General features: G+C 64.7%; 1 protein-coding gene and 1 long non-coding RNA gene across 3 annotated transcripts; both read left to right on the plus strand.

Annotated features, from left to right (window-relative positions):
• Window positions 1-46: 46 nt before the first annotated feature.
• LOC122547309 lies at window positions 47-2,488 on the plus strand. 2 transcript variants are annotated; one of them, XR_006310966.1, is made up of 3 exons: window positions 47-209; window positions 2,003-2,083; window positions 2,472-2,488. It is a non-coding gene; the product is annotated as an uncharacterized LOC122547309 (long non-coding RNA). The 2 variants fall into 2 exon arrangements; XR_006310967.1 differs by having other exon boundaries at window positions 48-209; window positions 2,475-2,486.
• A 9,681-nt stretch (window positions 2,489-12,169) lies between these two features.
• Window positions 12,170-13,821, plus strand: LOC122547310 (E3 ubiquitin-protein ligase ZFP91-like; the record flags this gene model as incomplete). Its single annotated transcript, XM_043685957.1, has 2 exons — window positions 12,170-12,279; window positions 13,011-13,821. Coding segments are annotated over 2 exons (537 nt in total), but the record flags the coding sequence as incomplete, so codon positions are not given.
• Window positions 13,822-15,260: the final 1,439 nt, after the last annotated feature.

The following is a 15,260-nucleotide window of genomic DNA, read 5'->3' on the forward strand; positions in this document are numbered from 1 at the left end:
GCTCTCTCTCTCACTCCCCTGCTCCCCCCTGCCCCCCAGTCTCTCTCTCTCTCTTTCTCCTCCCTCCTCTCACTGCCTGTGCTCCCTGTTTCTCACAGTGACAATGAGAGTGAAGAGGATGAGGAGCTGTTGACTGAAGTGGAGTCGGAGGATGAATATCAGTTCTTTGATGATCCCAAGGATGAGAACTATATCCCCTCATCGGAGAGGTAGGTTCCTCAGCACGCTGCCCTCCCTCTGATCCCGAGCCCAGACAGAACGCTGGCTGCCTGGTCTTCTGAGAGTGCTCTGTGACCCCAGACCTTTCCTTGCCTTTATCGGAGTGTCATCGGAACAGAATCATTGACCCCATCGATCCTGCTCTGTCGTTCATTACAATCATGGCTGGTCTATGCAGCATCCTCCCTGCATTATACTCTTTCTTCCCCTCCCATCCAACTGTCTCTTCAATATACTTAATAAAGCTGTCTCTACTGCTTCCTTGGGCACAGAATTTCATCGATTCACTCCTCGCTTGGGGGAAAAGCAGTTCCTCCTCATCTCTGTCTTAAATCTACTCCCCCGAATCTACAGGCCATGTCCCCTACTCCTCGTCTCACCCACCAGCCGACACACCTCACCTGCCTCTCCCTTACCTCTCCCTGTCATGTGCAGAGTGTTCCTGCCCAGGCACCGTATCCCTGAATGATTCCTGAACACTGCCAGTCAGTGCGGAAGGTCCTGAACCCTCCTCGTTTATCCCGGTCCCGAAGCCGAGCTGCGACTCCGAAACCACCTCACGGATCTGAGCTGTTTATTCAAACCTGCCGGATCTGGACAGGATAGGGTCCTTGTTCAGATCGCGGTCGGCTGCCGCGCCCCTCTCCCTGGACTGTTTGAGCCGTTGACATGTTGCTTAACGCTTCCCATCTCCCGTCCAAACGCTGCCTTGATATTTCTGGACTCCTGCCTCTGCTCACAGACGTCTTTCTGTGCAGCAGGACTGCCCTTTCTGAAACTCTGCACTGTTGTTGGGTGGCACAGTAGCTCAGTGGTCAGCGCGGCTGCCTCGCCGCCACAGGAACCCGGGTTCGATCCCAGCCTCGGGAGTTTGCACATTCTCCCCGTGTCTGCATGGGTTTCCTTCGGGTGCTCCGGTTTCCTCCCACAGGCCAAAGGTGTGCAGATGAGGGTGGATTGGCCATGCTAAATTACCCATAGTGTTCAGGGATGTGCAGGATAGGGTGGATTGGCAATGCTAAATTACCCCATAGTGTTCAGGGATGTGTAGGTTAGGGTGGATTGGCCATGCTAAATTACCCCATAGTGTTCAGGAGTGTGTAGGTTAGGGTGGATTGGCCGTGCTAAATTATCCATAGTGTTCAGGGATGTGTAGGTTAGGGTGGATTGGCCATGCTAAATTATCCATAGTGTTCAGGGATGTGTAGGTTAGGGTGGATTGGCCGTGCTAAATTACCCCATAGTGTTCAGGGATGTGTAGGTTAGGGTGGATTGGCCGTGCTAAATTACCCCATAGTGCTAAGGGATGTGTAGGTTAGGGTGGATTGGCCGTGCTAAATTACCCCATAGTGTTCAGGGATGTGTAGGTTAGGGTGGATTGGCCGTGCTAAATTACCCCATAGTGCTAGATGCATTAGTCAGGGATAAATATAGTGTAAGTGAATTGGTCTGAGTGGGCTACTCTTCGTAGGGTCGGTGTGGACTTGTTGTGCTGAAGGGCCAGTTTCACCCTGTCAGGGAATCCAGTCAAACGTCACGTAATTTAGTGCGAGAGTTGATGAGACCTGAGTGAAGTAGGCCGTTCGGCCCATCGCTGCTGTTCCGTGAGAGCGTAGACTGGCAGGCGGCTGGGCGAACACAGCAGGCCCGGGACCTGAGGAAGGGGTTCCACCGGAAACGTGGCCCTCTGCCCCTCCCGATGCTGCCTGTCCCGTTTGACGTTTGCAACCCCCCCCCCCACAGTTTTGACGTGTTGATTGTATCCCCACCCCTCCCTCTGCAGTGGTTCAGACCGAGAGAAAAGGAGAGGGAGACCTCGGAGAAACAGCACCAAGAAGCCACCGCCTGAGGAACCGGTGAACAGGTAGCCATGATTCCATACGAGGGGCGGGCGGGGTAACCGGCCATAGGATAACACCAGACACCGGCGAGCCGGTGACCTGGGGGACAGACGTGCCAAAACAGGCCGGCTGCTCGCTCGCCCGCCCGCGGGGAACGGGGAGGGTAGTCCGGTTGGCGCGGGGGACTGTTTACCCCCAAACCCAGGAAGGAGGAGCTGGGCAGATTCGAACAACTCTGGGGGTGGGGGCGTCTCCTGGGCCTGCTCGCCTTCCCAGCATGCCCTGCCCGTCCCACGGTGCCATTAACCGCCCCCCACCATCACGTCACAGATTCACGGTGTCACCAGTCTCTGTCTCTCTCCCTCCCTTCCCTCCCCTCCCCTCAACCCCACCCCCCCCCCCCCCCAAAAGCAGGAAACCCCCCAACCGGAAAGAGGGAGGGTCCCAGTGTGTTCCCCCGGGGGTGGGGGGAGGGAGAAAGAGAGAGAGTGGGGGTCCCAGTGTGTTCCCCCGGGTGGGGGGGAGAGGGGTGGAGGTCCAGTGTGTTCCCCTGGGAGGGGGGGGAAAAGGGTCCCACTGTCTTCCCCCTGGGCCGCAGGTGTGGCGGGGGGAGGTAGGAGGATCCTGATGCGTTCCCCAGGGTGTGTGTGTGTGGGGGGGTGTGTGTTGAGGGAGAGGGTTCCGGTGCGTTCCTCGTGGGGCAGAGGGAGGTGGCTTCCCGCGTTTTCTCCCCCCGAGCAGGCGGGTGTCCCGAATGGGGCTGTGACCCTAAGAGTCTGGGTGGGTTTCTGTGGGAGAGGGAAGAGTGCTGAGCGATGATTATTCGACTTCCCAGGACAGGCCATGGGACAGAGGGGACGGAAAGGGCACAGCATCAAACGTTCGCAGGTAAAGGGACAGCTGTGAGGGGGTGGGGTCATTACAGGGACTGAGGGTGTTGCAGTTAAACGCCCACAAGCTGCGGGACAGGGTGACCCAGATTGAAGTTGGCAGATACGACGTCGTGGGATCCGCCAGAGACCTGGCTGCAAGGAGATCAGGGCCAAATATCCCACCGAGACCCCGTGCGGAAGGACAGGCAGACGGGCCGAGGGAGAGAGGTCAGTGAGAGATCAAATTCAGTCGACAGCGGGGGACGACAGGGAGTGGGGAGGCAGCGAATCCGTCGGTGGGGGGTAGAGCTGAGGAACCGCGAAGTAAGTGAAACCCCCACCGTGGTGGGTGGGGGTCTGGACAGGGAGTCAGGACGTGAGGCGGGAAATAAACCGGGCAGGGAGGAAAGGTCCTGTGACGGTAATCACGGGGAATCTTCGGTGTGCAAGGGGGGACTGGGAAAGGGAATCTGACAATGGAAGGCGACAGTCGCCTCAGTGAGAGGCTCCACGATCAGAACTAGGCCCGAAGCCTGATTCGGAAACTGAGCGGCCCTTGCCACTTTATTGAGACGGGACGTCAAGATCGGAATATTTATCTTTCTTTTAGATCTGGACGTTTCTAGTTTTCCTTTTCTTTTGGCCCTGTTCTTTTTTATTTCGTTCCTGTTGTCTTTTTATTTTGGTAAAATTCCACTTTTGAGATCGAAGAGGTCCTGGGGGCGGCGGCAGGATCTTTCCCGGTTCTCCTGTACTTCAGTGCCCGCTCCCGTAAAACCTAAATTCTGAATTCTAAAATCCGTTTGGCAGCGGATCCCGAGGACAGGAATTTGTGGACTGTTGTTTTTGGAGCAGGCTGTGACAGAGCCCAGGAGGGAGCAGGAGCGTTCTGGATTTGGTGACGTGCCATGAGGCAGGCTTGATGAGAGAGCTGAGGGTGAAGGAACCCCCCCCCCACCCCAGAGGGGACAGTGACCATAACACAGTGGAACTTACCCTGGATTAGAGAGGGAGGGGCTGGGATGAGATGGAACGGCGTTCCCGCTGAGGGAAGGGAAGGACAGAGACATGAGGGAGGGGCTGGCCTGGGCTGGTTGGAAAGGGGAACCAGGCAGGGAAGACAAGGTAGCAGTTATCGCAGGAGGTTTCTGGGAATAATTCAGGAGACACAGCAGGGATTTCATCCCAATGAAGACGGAACAGACCGTGAGGGGAAGACGAGATTATGGCGGCTGACGTTGGAAGTCAGGGACAGTGTAATTGCAACGGAAAGGCTTTCCCTTCACCGAGCTTTAGATTGAGATCGTATTGCCATGTGTACTCGTGTCCGGGAGTACGGTGAGAAGGGTACAGAGTCACGGTCTCAGTCCACAAGACCGGATTAAACCGGAAGCAGAAAGCAAGGAGGCAGTGAGCAGGAAAGGAACCATCCAGATCTTCCCCTGAGCTCCGCTGAGGATCCTCAGCACCAGCACAAAACATGATCGTCAGATAGTCCACCCCTCCAGCTGGAAACGCTCAGCTGCTTCCGAATCTGCGGGGAGGAACCACCCCCCCCCCCCCCCCCCCCCCCTCACCCCCACGCCCCAACCTGCCCCCAGCTCACGGGATAGTCCCAGATGATGTTTCATAGCTGGCGTCCATCCCTGTCGCAGCTGGGTTTGACATACGATGGGGAGGTGCTGATTGTCGGACTGGGGTGGACACAGTTTGAAAACCACACCACCCCAGGTGATAATCCGACTGGTTTATTTGGAAGCCCTGGGGAGGGCCGCTCCTTCGTCAGGGGGTTGTGGAGTCGGACCATCAGACACACGGTTTACGGCAGACGGTTGCAATGCCATACAACTGAAATGATACGCGGAACAACCCGAGGTTGTTGTTCAGCGTTTCACCTTTGCAGGTTTCGGATCATTCATACGTAAATCTCAGAACTTGTTCTGAGTCCCGTTCTCGGGATCACTTAGGGTTTTATACTAAATAACCATCTCGGCTCAGACATTGCGTTGAAGGTGTGAGGTTAGAGTCAGACTCTGTTGGCCTAGAGCGGGGAGCCCAGCGAGTGGCAGTGCCTTTCTCGGGCTCCGAGGACACCTTGCAGTCAGGTGCTCTCGGCCTCCCATCCGGTAATGATGGAACTTGGGTAAGGTGCTGGCTTTGGCTGCCTGAGCACTCAGTACCAACCCCACTGCACTCATGCTGAACAGGGTGGGGGAGCTTGATCTATACTCGATGTGGCCAGGTTTTCATTCTGTGTCCCTCTTTGTCTCTGTCACCCTTAACCTGCTGTGTAACCCTTCACCTTTCTTGGTCTTCACACACTCTCCCCGTCCCTCGCTCTCCCCGTCCCTCGCTCTCCCCGTCCCTCGCTCTCCCCGTCCCTCGCTCTCCCCGTCCCTCGCTCTCCCCGTCCCTCGCTCTCCCCGTCCCTCGCTCTCCCCGTCCCTCGCTCTCCCCGTCCCTCGCTCTCCCCGTCCCTCGCTCTCCCCGTCCCTCGCTCTCCCCGTCCCTCGCTCTCCCCGTCCCTCGCTCTCCCCGTCCCTCGCTCTCCCCGTCCCTCGCTCTCCCCGTCCCTCGCTCTCCCCGTCCCTCGCTCTCCCCGTCCCTCGCTCTCCCCGTCCCTCGCTCTCCCCGTCCCTCGCTCTCCCCGTCCCTCGCTCTCCCCGTCCCTCGCTCTCCCCGTCCCTCGCTCTCCCCGTCCCTCGCTCTCCCCGTCCCTCGCTCTCCCCGTCCCTCGCTCTCCCCGTCCCTCGCTCTCCCCGTCCCTCGCTCTCCCCGTCCCTCGCTCTCCCCGTCCCTCGCTCTCCCCGTCCCTCGCTCTCCCCGTCCCTCGCTCTCCCCGTCCCTCGCTCTCCCCGTCCCTCGCTCTCCCCGTCCCTCGCTCTCCCCGTCCCTCGCTCTCCCCGTCCCTCGCTCTCCCCGTCCCTCGCTCTCCCCGTCCCTCGCTCTCCCCGTCCCTCGCTCTCCCCGTCCCTCGCTCTCCCCGTCCCTCGCTCTCCCCGTCCCTCGCTCTCCCCGTCCCTCGCTCTCCCCGTCCCTCGCTCTCCCCGTCCCTCGCTCTCCCCGTCCCTCGCTCTCCCCGTCCCTCGCTCTCCCCGTCCCTCGCTCTCCCCGTCCCTCGCTCTCCCCGTCCCTCGCTCTCCCCGTCCCTCGCTCTCCCCGTCCCTCGCTCTCCCCGTCCCTCGCTCTCCCCGTCCCTCGCTCTCCCCGTCCCTCGCTCTCCCCGTCCCTCGCTCTCCCCGTCCCTCGCTCTCCCCGTCCCTCGCTCTCCCCGTCCCTCGCTCTCCCCGTCCCTCGCTCTCCCCGTCCCTCGCTCTCCCCGTCCCTCGCTCTCCCCGTCCCTCGCTCTCCCCGTCCCTCGCTCTCCCCGTCCCTCGCTCTCCCCGTCCCTCGCTCTCCCCGTCCCTCGCTCTCCCCGTCCCTCGCTCTCCCCGTCCCTCGCTCTCCCCGTCCCTCGCTCTCCCCGTCCCTCGCTCTCCCCGTCCCTCGCTCTCCCCGTCCCTCGCTCTCCCCGTCCCTCGCTCTCCCCGTCCCTCGCTCTCCCCGTCCCTCGCTCTCCCCGTCCCTCGCTCTCCCCGTCCCTCGCTCTCCCCGTCCCTCGCTCTCCCCGTCCCTCGCTCTCCCCGTCCCTCGCTCTCCCCGTCCCTCGCTCTCCCCGTCCCTCGCTCTCCCCGTCCCTCGCTCTCCCCGTCCCTCGCTCTCCCCGTCCCTCGCTCTCCCCGTCCCTCGCTCTCCCCGTCCCTCGCTCTCCCCGTCCCTCGCTCTCCCCGTCCCTCGCTCTCCCCGTCCCTCGCTCTCCCCGTCCCTCGCTCTCCCCGTCCCTCGCTCTCCCCGTCCCTCGCTCTCCCCGTCCCTCGCTCTCCCCGTCCCTCGCTCTCCCCGTCCCTCGCTCTCCCCGTCCCTCGCTCTCCCCGTCCCTCGCTCTCCCCGTCCCTCGCTCTCCCCGTCCCTCGCTCTCCCCGTCCCTCGCTCTCCCCGTCCCTCGCTCTCCCCGTCCCTCGCTCTCCCCGTCCCTCGCTCTCCCCGTCCCTCGCTCTCCCCGTCCCTCGCTCTCCCCGTCCCTCGCTCTCCCCGTCCCTCGCTCTCCCCGTCCCTCGCTCTCCCCGTCCCTCGCTCTCCCCGTCCCTCGCTCTCCCCGTCCCTCGCTCTCCCCGTCCCTCGCTCTCCCCGTCCCTCGCTCTCCCCGTCCCTCGCTCTCCCCGTCCCTCGCTCTCCCCGTCCCTCGCTCTCCCCGTCCCTCGCTCTCCCCGTCCCTCGCTCTCCCCGTCCCTCGCTCTCCCCGTCCCTCGCTCTCCCCGTCCCTCGCTCTCCCCGTCCCTCGCTCTCCCCGTCCCTCGCTCTCCCCGTCCCTCGCTCTCCCCGTCCCTCGCTCTCCCCGTCCCTCGCTCTCCCCGTCCCTCGCTCTCCCCGTCCCTCGCTCTCCCCGTCCCTCGCTCTCCCCGTCCCTCGCTCTCCCCGTCCCTCGCTCTCCCCGTCCCTCGCTCTCCCCGTCCCTCGCTCTCCCCGTCCCTCGCTCTCCCCGTCCCTCGCTCTCCCCGTCCCTCGCTCTCCCCGTCCCTCGCTCTCCCCGTCCCTCGCTCTCCCCGTCCCTCGCTCTCCCCGTCCCTCGCTCTCCCCGTCCCTCGCTCTCCCCGTCCCTCGCTCTCCCCGTCCCTCGCTCTCCCCGTCCCTCGCTCTCCCCGTCCCTCGCTCTCCCCGTCCCTCGCTCTCCCCGTCCCTCGCTCTCCCCGTCCCTCGCTCTCCCCGTCCCTCGCTCTCCCCGTCCCTCGCTCTCCCCGTCCCTCGCTCTCCCCGTCCCTCGCTCTCCCCGTCCCTCGCTCTCCCCGTCCCTCGCTCTCCCCGTCCCTCGCTCTCCCCGTCCCTCGCTCTCCCCGTCCCTCGCTCTCCCCGTCCCTCGCTCTCCCCGTCCCTCGCTCTCCCCGTCCCTCGCTCTCCCCGTCCCTCGCTCTCCCCGTCCCTCGCTCTCCCCGTCCCTCGCTCTCCCCGTCCCTCGCTCTCCCCGTCCCTCGCTCTCCCCGTCCCTCGCTCTCCCCGTCCCTCGCTCTCCCCGTCCCTCGCTCTCCCCGTCCCTCGCTCTCCCCGTCCCTCGCTCTCCCCGTCCCTCGCTCTCCCCGTCCCTCGCTCTCCCCGTCCCTCGCTCTCCCCGTCCCTCGCTCTCCCCGTCCCTCGCTCTCCCCGTCCCTCGCTCTCCCCGTCCCTCGCTCTCCCCGTCCCTCGCTCTCCCCGTCCCTCGCTCTCCCCGTCCCTCGCTCTCCCCGTCCCTCGCTCTCCCCGTCCCTCGCTCTCCCCGTCCCTCGCTCTCCCCGTCCCTCGCTCTCCCCGTCCCTCGCTCTCCCCGTCCCTCGCTCTCCCCGTCCCTCGCTCTCCCCGTCCCTCGCTCTCCCCGTCCCTCGCTCTCCCCGTCCCTCGCTCTCCCCGTCCCTCGCTCTCCCCGTCCCTCGCTCTCCCCGTCCCTCGCTCTCCCCGTCCCTCGCTCTCCCCGTCCCTCGCTCTCCCCGTCCCTCGCTCTCCCCGTCCCTCGCTCTCCCCGTCCCTCGCTCTCCCCGTCCCTCGCTCTCCCCGTCCCTCGCTCTCCCCGTCCCTCGCTCTCCCCGTCCCTCGCTCTCCCCGTCCCTCGCTCTCCCCGTCCCTCGCTCTCCCCGTCCCTCGCTCTCCCCGTCCCTCGCTCTCCCCGTCCCTCGCTCTCCCCGTCCCTCGCTCTCCCCGTCCCTCGCTCTCCCCGTCCCTCGCTCTCCCCGTCCCTCGCTCTCCCCGTCCCTCGCTCTCCCCGTCCCTCGCTCTCCCCGTCCCTCGCTCTCCCCGTCCCTCGCTCTCCCCGTCCCTCGCTCTCCCCGTCCCTCGCTCTCCCCGTCCCTCGCTCTCCCCGTCCCTCGCTCTCCCCGTCCCTCGCTCTCCCCGTCCCTCGCTCTCCCCGTCCCTCGCTCTCCCCGTCCCTCGCTCTCCCCGTCCCTCGCTCTCCCCGTCCCTCGCTCTCCCCGTCCCTCGCTCTCCCCGTCCCTCGCTCTCCCCGTCCCTCGCTCTCCCCGTCCCTCGCTCTCCCCGTCCCTCGCTCTCCCCGTCCCTCGCTCTCCCCGTCCCTCGCTCTCCCCGTCCCTCGCTCTCCCCGTCCCTCGCTCTCCCCGTCCCTCGCTCTCCCCGTCCCTCGCTCTCCCCGTCCCTCGCTCTCCCCGTCCCTCGCTCTCCCCGTCCCTCGCTCTCCCCGTCCCTCGCTCTCCCCGTCCCTCGCTCTCCCCGTCCCTCGCTCTCCCCGTCCCTCGCTCTCCCCGTCCCTCGCTCTCCCCGTCCCTCGCTCTCCCCGTCCCTCGCTCTCCCCGTCCCTCGCTCTCCCCGTCCCTCGCTCTCCCCGTCCCTCGCTCTCCCCGTCCCTCGCTCTCCCCGTCCCTCGCTCTCCCCGTCCCTCGCTCTCCCCGTCCCTCGCTCTCCCCGTCCCTCGCTCTCCCCGTCCCTCGCTCTCCCCGTCCCTCGCTCTCCCCGTCCCTCGCTCTCCCCGTCCCTCGCTCTCCCCGTCCCTCGCTCTCCCCGTCCCTCGCTCTCCCCGTCCCTCGCTCTCCCCGTCCCTCGCTCTCCCCGTCCCTCGCTCTCCCCGTCCCTCGCTCTCCCCGTCCCTCGCTCTCCCCGTCCCTCGCTCTCCCCGTCCCTCGCTCTCCCCGTCCCTCGCTCTCCCCGTCCCTCGCTCTCCCCGTCCCTCGCTCTCCCCGTCCCTCGCTCTCCCCGTCCCTCGCTCTCCCCGTCCCTCGCTCTCCCCGTCCCTCGCTCTCCCCGTCCCTCGCTCTCCCCGTCCCTCGCTCTCCCCGTCCCTCGCTCTCCCCGTCCCTCGCTCTCCCCGTCCCTCGCTCTCCCCGTCCCTCGCTCTCCCCGTCCCTCGCTCTCCCCGTCCCTCGCTCTCCCCGTCCCTCGCTCTCCCCGTCCCTCGCTCTCCCCGTCCCTCGCTCTCCCCGTCCCTCGCTCTCCCCGTCCCTCGCTCTCCCCGTCCCTCGCTCTCCCCGTCCCTCGCTCTCCCCGTCCCTCGCTCTCCCCGTCCCTCGCTCTCCCCGTCCCTCGCTCTCCCCGTCCCTCGCTCTCCCCGTCCCTCGCTCTCCCCGTCCCTCGCTCTCCCCGTCCCTCGCTCTCCCCGTCCCTCGCTCTCCCCGTCCCTCGCTCTCCCCGTCCCTCGCTCTCCCCGTCCCTCGCTCTCCCCGTCCCTCGCTCTCCCCGTCCCTCGCTCTCCCCGTCCCTCGCTCTCCCCGTCCCTCGCTCTCCCCGTCCCTCGCTCTCCCCGTCCCTCGCTCTCCCCGTCCCTCGCTCTCCCCGTCCCTCGCTCTCCCCGTCCCTCGCTCTCCCCGTCCCTCGCTCTCCCCGTCCCTCGCTCTCCCCGTCCCTCGCTCTCCCCGTCCCTCGCTCTCCCCGTCCCTCGCTCTCCCCGTCCCTCGCTCTCCCCGTCCCTCGCTCTCCCCGTCCCTCGCTCTCCCCGTCCCTCGCTCTCCCCGTCCCTCGCTCTCCCCGTCCCTCGCTCTCCCCGTCCCTCGCTCTCCCCGTCCCTCGCTCTCCCCGTCCCTCGCTCTCCCCGTCCCTCGCTCTCCCCGTCCCTCGCTCTCCCCGTCCCTCGCTCTCCCCGTCCCTCGCTCTCCCCGTCCCTCGCTCTCCCCGTCCCTCGCTCTCCCCGTCCCTCGCTCTCCCCGTCCCTCGCTCTCCCCGTCCCTCGCTCTCCCCGTCCCTCGCTCTCCCCGTCCCTCGCTCTCCCCGTCCCTCGCTCTCCCCGTCCCTCGCTCTCCCCGTCCCTCGCTCTCCCCGTCCCTCGCTCTCCCCGTCCCTCGCTCTCCCCGTCCCTCGCTCTCCCCGTCCCTCGCTCTCCCCGTCCCTCGCTCTCCCCGTCCCTCGCTCTCCCCGTCCCTCGCTCTCCCCGTCCCTCGCTCTCCCCGTCCCTCGCTCTCCCCGTCCCTCGCTCTCCCCGTCCCTCGCTCTCCCCGTCCCTCGCTCTCCCCGTCCCTCGCTCTCCCCGTCCCTCGCTCTCCCCGTCCCTCGCTCTCCCCGTCCCTCGCTCTCCCCGTCCCTCGCTCTCCCCGTCCCTCGCTCTCCCCGTCCCTCGCTCTCCCCGTCCCTCGCTCTCCCCGTCCCTCGCTCTCCCCGTCCCTCGCTCTCCCCGTCCCTCGCTCTCCCCGTCCCTCGCTCTCCCCGTCCCTCGCTCTCCCCGTCCCTCGCTCTCCCCGTCCCTCGCTCTCCCCGTCCCTCGCTCTCCCCGTCCCTCGCTCTCCCCGTCCCTCGCTCTCCCCGTCCCTCGCTCTCCCCGTCCCTCGCTCTCCCCGTCCCTCGCTCTCCCCGTCCCTCGCTCTCCCCGTCCCTCGCTCTCCCCGTCCCTCGCTCTCCCCGTCCCTCGCTCTCCCCGTCCCTCGCTCTCCCCGTCCCTCGCTCTCCCCACTCCCTCAGCACTGACCCTCTGACAGTGCGGCACTCCCTCAGCACTGACCCTCCGACAGTGCGGCACTCCCTCAGCACTGATCCTCCGACAGTGCGGCCCTCCCTCAGCACTGACCCTCCGACAATGCGGCCCTCCCTCAGCACTGACCCTCCGACAGTGCGGCCCTCCCTCAGCACTGACCCTCCGACAGTGCGGCACTCCCTCAGTACTGACCCTCCGACAGTGCGGCACTCCCTCAGCACTGACCCTCCGACAATGCGGGGCTCCCTCAGTACTGACCCTCCGACAATGCGGGGCTCCCTCAGCACTGACCTTCCGACAGTGTGGCGCTCCCTCAGCACTGATCCTCCGACAATGCGGGGCTCCCTCAGCACTGATCCTCCGACAGTGTGGCGCTCCCTCAGTACTGACCCTCCGACAGTGCGGCACTCCCTCAGTACTGACCCTCCGACAGTGCGGGGCTCCCTCAGCACTGACCCTGTGACAGTGCGGCGCTGCAATAGTTTTCACATCACCCCAACATGTTGATATCCAGCGATAAGTCCGTGACCCCCCCACCTCCTCCAAATCCAACCTGCCAAGACTCTCTGGTATTCCTGTGATGCCCTGCCCAGTGATTATTTGTCACCCTGGGGGATTAGCTGGGGGAGCTGCTGCTGCTGTATCAGGAATGCGCTTCAGGTCCGTCCACACCACGCGGCAGCGGGAGGGGCTGCAGCGAATGGTGACTGGCGTTTCCATGCCAGCTCCTCCTGCCCACAACCCCCCTCCCTCTCTCCCCGCCTCTCGGTCTGCCGGGCCGGGCCCTGTCCTGCCCTGTCTGAGTCACACGCTGACCTTGTCTGATTGCAGATCAGCGGAATTACATCTGTGAGTTCTGCGGCCGCGCCTTCAAAACTGACAAGAACTTGGTGGTACACAGGAGGATTCACACGGGAGAGAAGCCCCTGCAGTAAGCACAGACTGGCTGGCATGATGGTGGGGAGGGGGACAGGGAGACAGCACGGTGGGGGGCGGGGGTGGGGTGCAGCGACGGTGTTGGAGGCACACGGAGGGGTCAGCCGCTGAGGAGCACAGCGCTGGGGAGTATTGGACCGTCCATTCGGAGCCCGGGTTTAAAGGTCAGAAGTCCCTTCTTCTCTGGGTTGAGTGTCGTGCGGCGCTCCGTCAGTAGTGACTCTCCGACAGTGCGGCGCTCCCTCTGTATTGACCCTCCGACAGTGCGGCACTCCCTCAGCACTGACCCTCTGACAGTGCGGCACTCCCTCAGTACTGACCCTCCGACAGTGCGGCACTCCCTCAGTACTGACCCTCCGACAGTGCGGCACTCCTTTAGTACTGACCCTCCGACAGTGCGGCACTCCCTCAGTACTGACACTTCGACAGTGCGGCACTCCTTTAGTACTGACCCTCCGACAGTGCGGCACTCCCTCAGTACTGACACTCCGACAGTGCGGCACTCCCTCAGTACTGACCCTCCGACAGTGCGGCACTCCCTCAGCACTGACCCTCCGACAGTGCGGCCCTCCCTCAGTACTGACCCTCCAACAGTGCGGCACTCCCTCAGTACTGACCCTCTGACTGTGCGGCTCTCCCTCAGCACTGACCCTCCACCCAGCGTTTAGGTGTGAGATCTGTGGGTTTACCTGCCTAACCTTCTCTCCCCCTCCCCCCGGTGTTTAGGTGTGAGATCTGTGGGTTTACCTGCCGACAGAAAGCCTCCCTGAATTGGCACATGAAGAAACATGACGCTGAGGCCGGCTACCAGTTCTCCTGCGACGTCTGTGGCAAGAGGTTTGAGAAGAAGGACAACGTCTCCGCGCACAAGAGCAAGAGCCACCCCGAGGTGCTGCTGTCCAGCGTGGCCGGGCTGACCGGCCTGGAGGAGGGTGGCGCCTACAGTGAGGGGCCCAGCCTCGTCCCCGAGACACCGTCTGCTCACCCCGGGCCCCTGGAGACCGAGGGCTGGGCGCGGCTGGACCAAGGCAGCTGTCTGGAGGGTGGGATCCGCCTGGAGGTGTGGACCCGCCTGGAGCAGGGCTCGGGTCACCTGGGGCCCGGGAGGGGCCTGGAAGATGGGGAGAGCCACCTGGCCGCTGAGGAACCTTAAGGCCCCCTCCCCCCTCACCCTCCCTGAGACGTCTGGGTCACGGGGCGCTCCCCTTCCCCCAACAACCTCCTGGCTTCCTGTCAGAGGGTGTTTCCTATTCCACCCTCCTCCTCCTCCTCCCCTCAGAGTGTGAGGGGAGGGGAGGATCCACACTTCGACGAGGAGTGGGTCCGGAGGGCAGGTGGAAAAAGGGGCTCCCTTTCCCCACCCTTCCTGTCCCGAGAGGAACTGGCGAAAGGCAGGTGTGGTCTTGCCTCTGGGTAGCCCCAGAGAGGTGTGGCTTACCTGGTTCCTCCTCTCTCCCCTCCCCCCGACTCCAAGGGGCTGGAGGGAGGGAGGCCCAGGCCTCCTCGTCTCCCCTCCAACTTTACCCCCCCACCCACCACCCGGTTCTTTGCGCTCAGCGAAGAGTCTGGTTTCTGCCTGTAAGATGTTGGTCCTATTTTCAGGATTTTGTAAATAGTTTGCGACACGTACCAGTCGTACCGGCGCTGGTCCCCAGGGGTTGTTTCCACCCACTCCCCCCGCCCCCGCCATTGCCTGTTGTAACTGTATTCCTGTCGAGATCTCATATCGCAATAAAACCTTTATCGTGCAGTCACCCACCCAGCGTGGGCCGCTCCGTCCGGTTGGTATTCCTACTTGACTCCCAACCTCGCCTCGCCTCCGGGAGCCAGAGCAGCGGGACGATCACAGAGACCCCTGCCTCGTGTCGGCTCCGTCCTCGCTGTGGTCAGGTATTCGGCCTCAACCCCAGCTGCTTGTCCGGAGGAGCACAGTGGGCCTCACTAAGGTAGTTCACCTGGAAACCCCCCCCCCCCCCCCCCTCCCAGAGGCTCCACCCAACGTGAAGCGTTTGCGCAAGGTCACAAAACCCTTGCCCTGATAGACCGGGGTTATCTGAAAGAACACGCTGGCTCTTCCGGACTCCACAAGCGTTCACAAATAAATAAGATTCCAACCACAGGTAAGAGGCACAACTACTCGTTTCACTTCCCCTTCCACCCCACGCCCCGTATGACACAAAAAAAAACATTGGTGTTCTGGATGGAGGTGAAAACTGAACTTTGAAGCACGGTTCAATAAGGCCAATGCTGCACTCACTACGCAGAGATGATCCTGACACTTGCCTGGTTTTGTTTTATTTTTGTGGCCCCCACCCCCCCAAGTCACATCTGTCCAAGTTCTTCTGAATTTGCAGGTGGCTGGTCCACCGGTTACGAAGTCTCTTCTGTCTCCAGTTCCAGGCCTCTGCTCGCCAGAGGGAGCAGGTGGCTTCCTTCAGCCCGCAGTTATTTGTTTGTAACTGCAGAGAAAGGGAGGCACACGTGTGCATGCGCACACTCACATGCACACACTCGCACACGCGCTCTCAGACACACACACACACTCTCATTGACATGCACTCTCACTCTCGTACACACTCTCACACACGCCCTCTCACGCGCACACAGACACGTACACGAGCACAGACACTGTCTGCCGGTTCAGCCGTCTGAATCTTCCCACCAGCGTCGTTTCCACCCCAACGCTGGTCACTTCCCGAGAGTTAGTTAACGTCAGGCTTGGCATTGGGAGCTGATCTCCGTTCAAGCATCCTGTCGCGAGGCAAGGCTTGCTTTGTGCACAGACTCCTGGACCATCTCCTCTGCAACTTCTTCCCATCCCCCAGCCTCCACACTTCCCCAGCCTCCACCCCCAAAAATCTGCCCTTGTATCTTTCCCCTCTCACCCTAAACCTATGCCCCTCTAGTTCTGGACTCCCCCACCCCAGGGAAAAGACTTTGCCTATTTACCCTATCCATGTCCCTCATGATTTTATA

The sequence above is a fragment of the Chiloscyllium plagiosum genome, unplaced genomic scaffold (genome assembly GCF_004010195.1).
Source record: "Chiloscyllium plagiosum isolate BGI_BamShark_2017 unplaced genomic scaffold, ASM401019v2 scaf_12275, whole genome shotgun sequence".
NCBI classification, from domain to species: Eukaryota; Metazoa; Chordata; class Chondrichthyes; order Orectolobiformes; family Hemiscylliidae; genus Chiloscyllium; species Chiloscyllium plagiosum.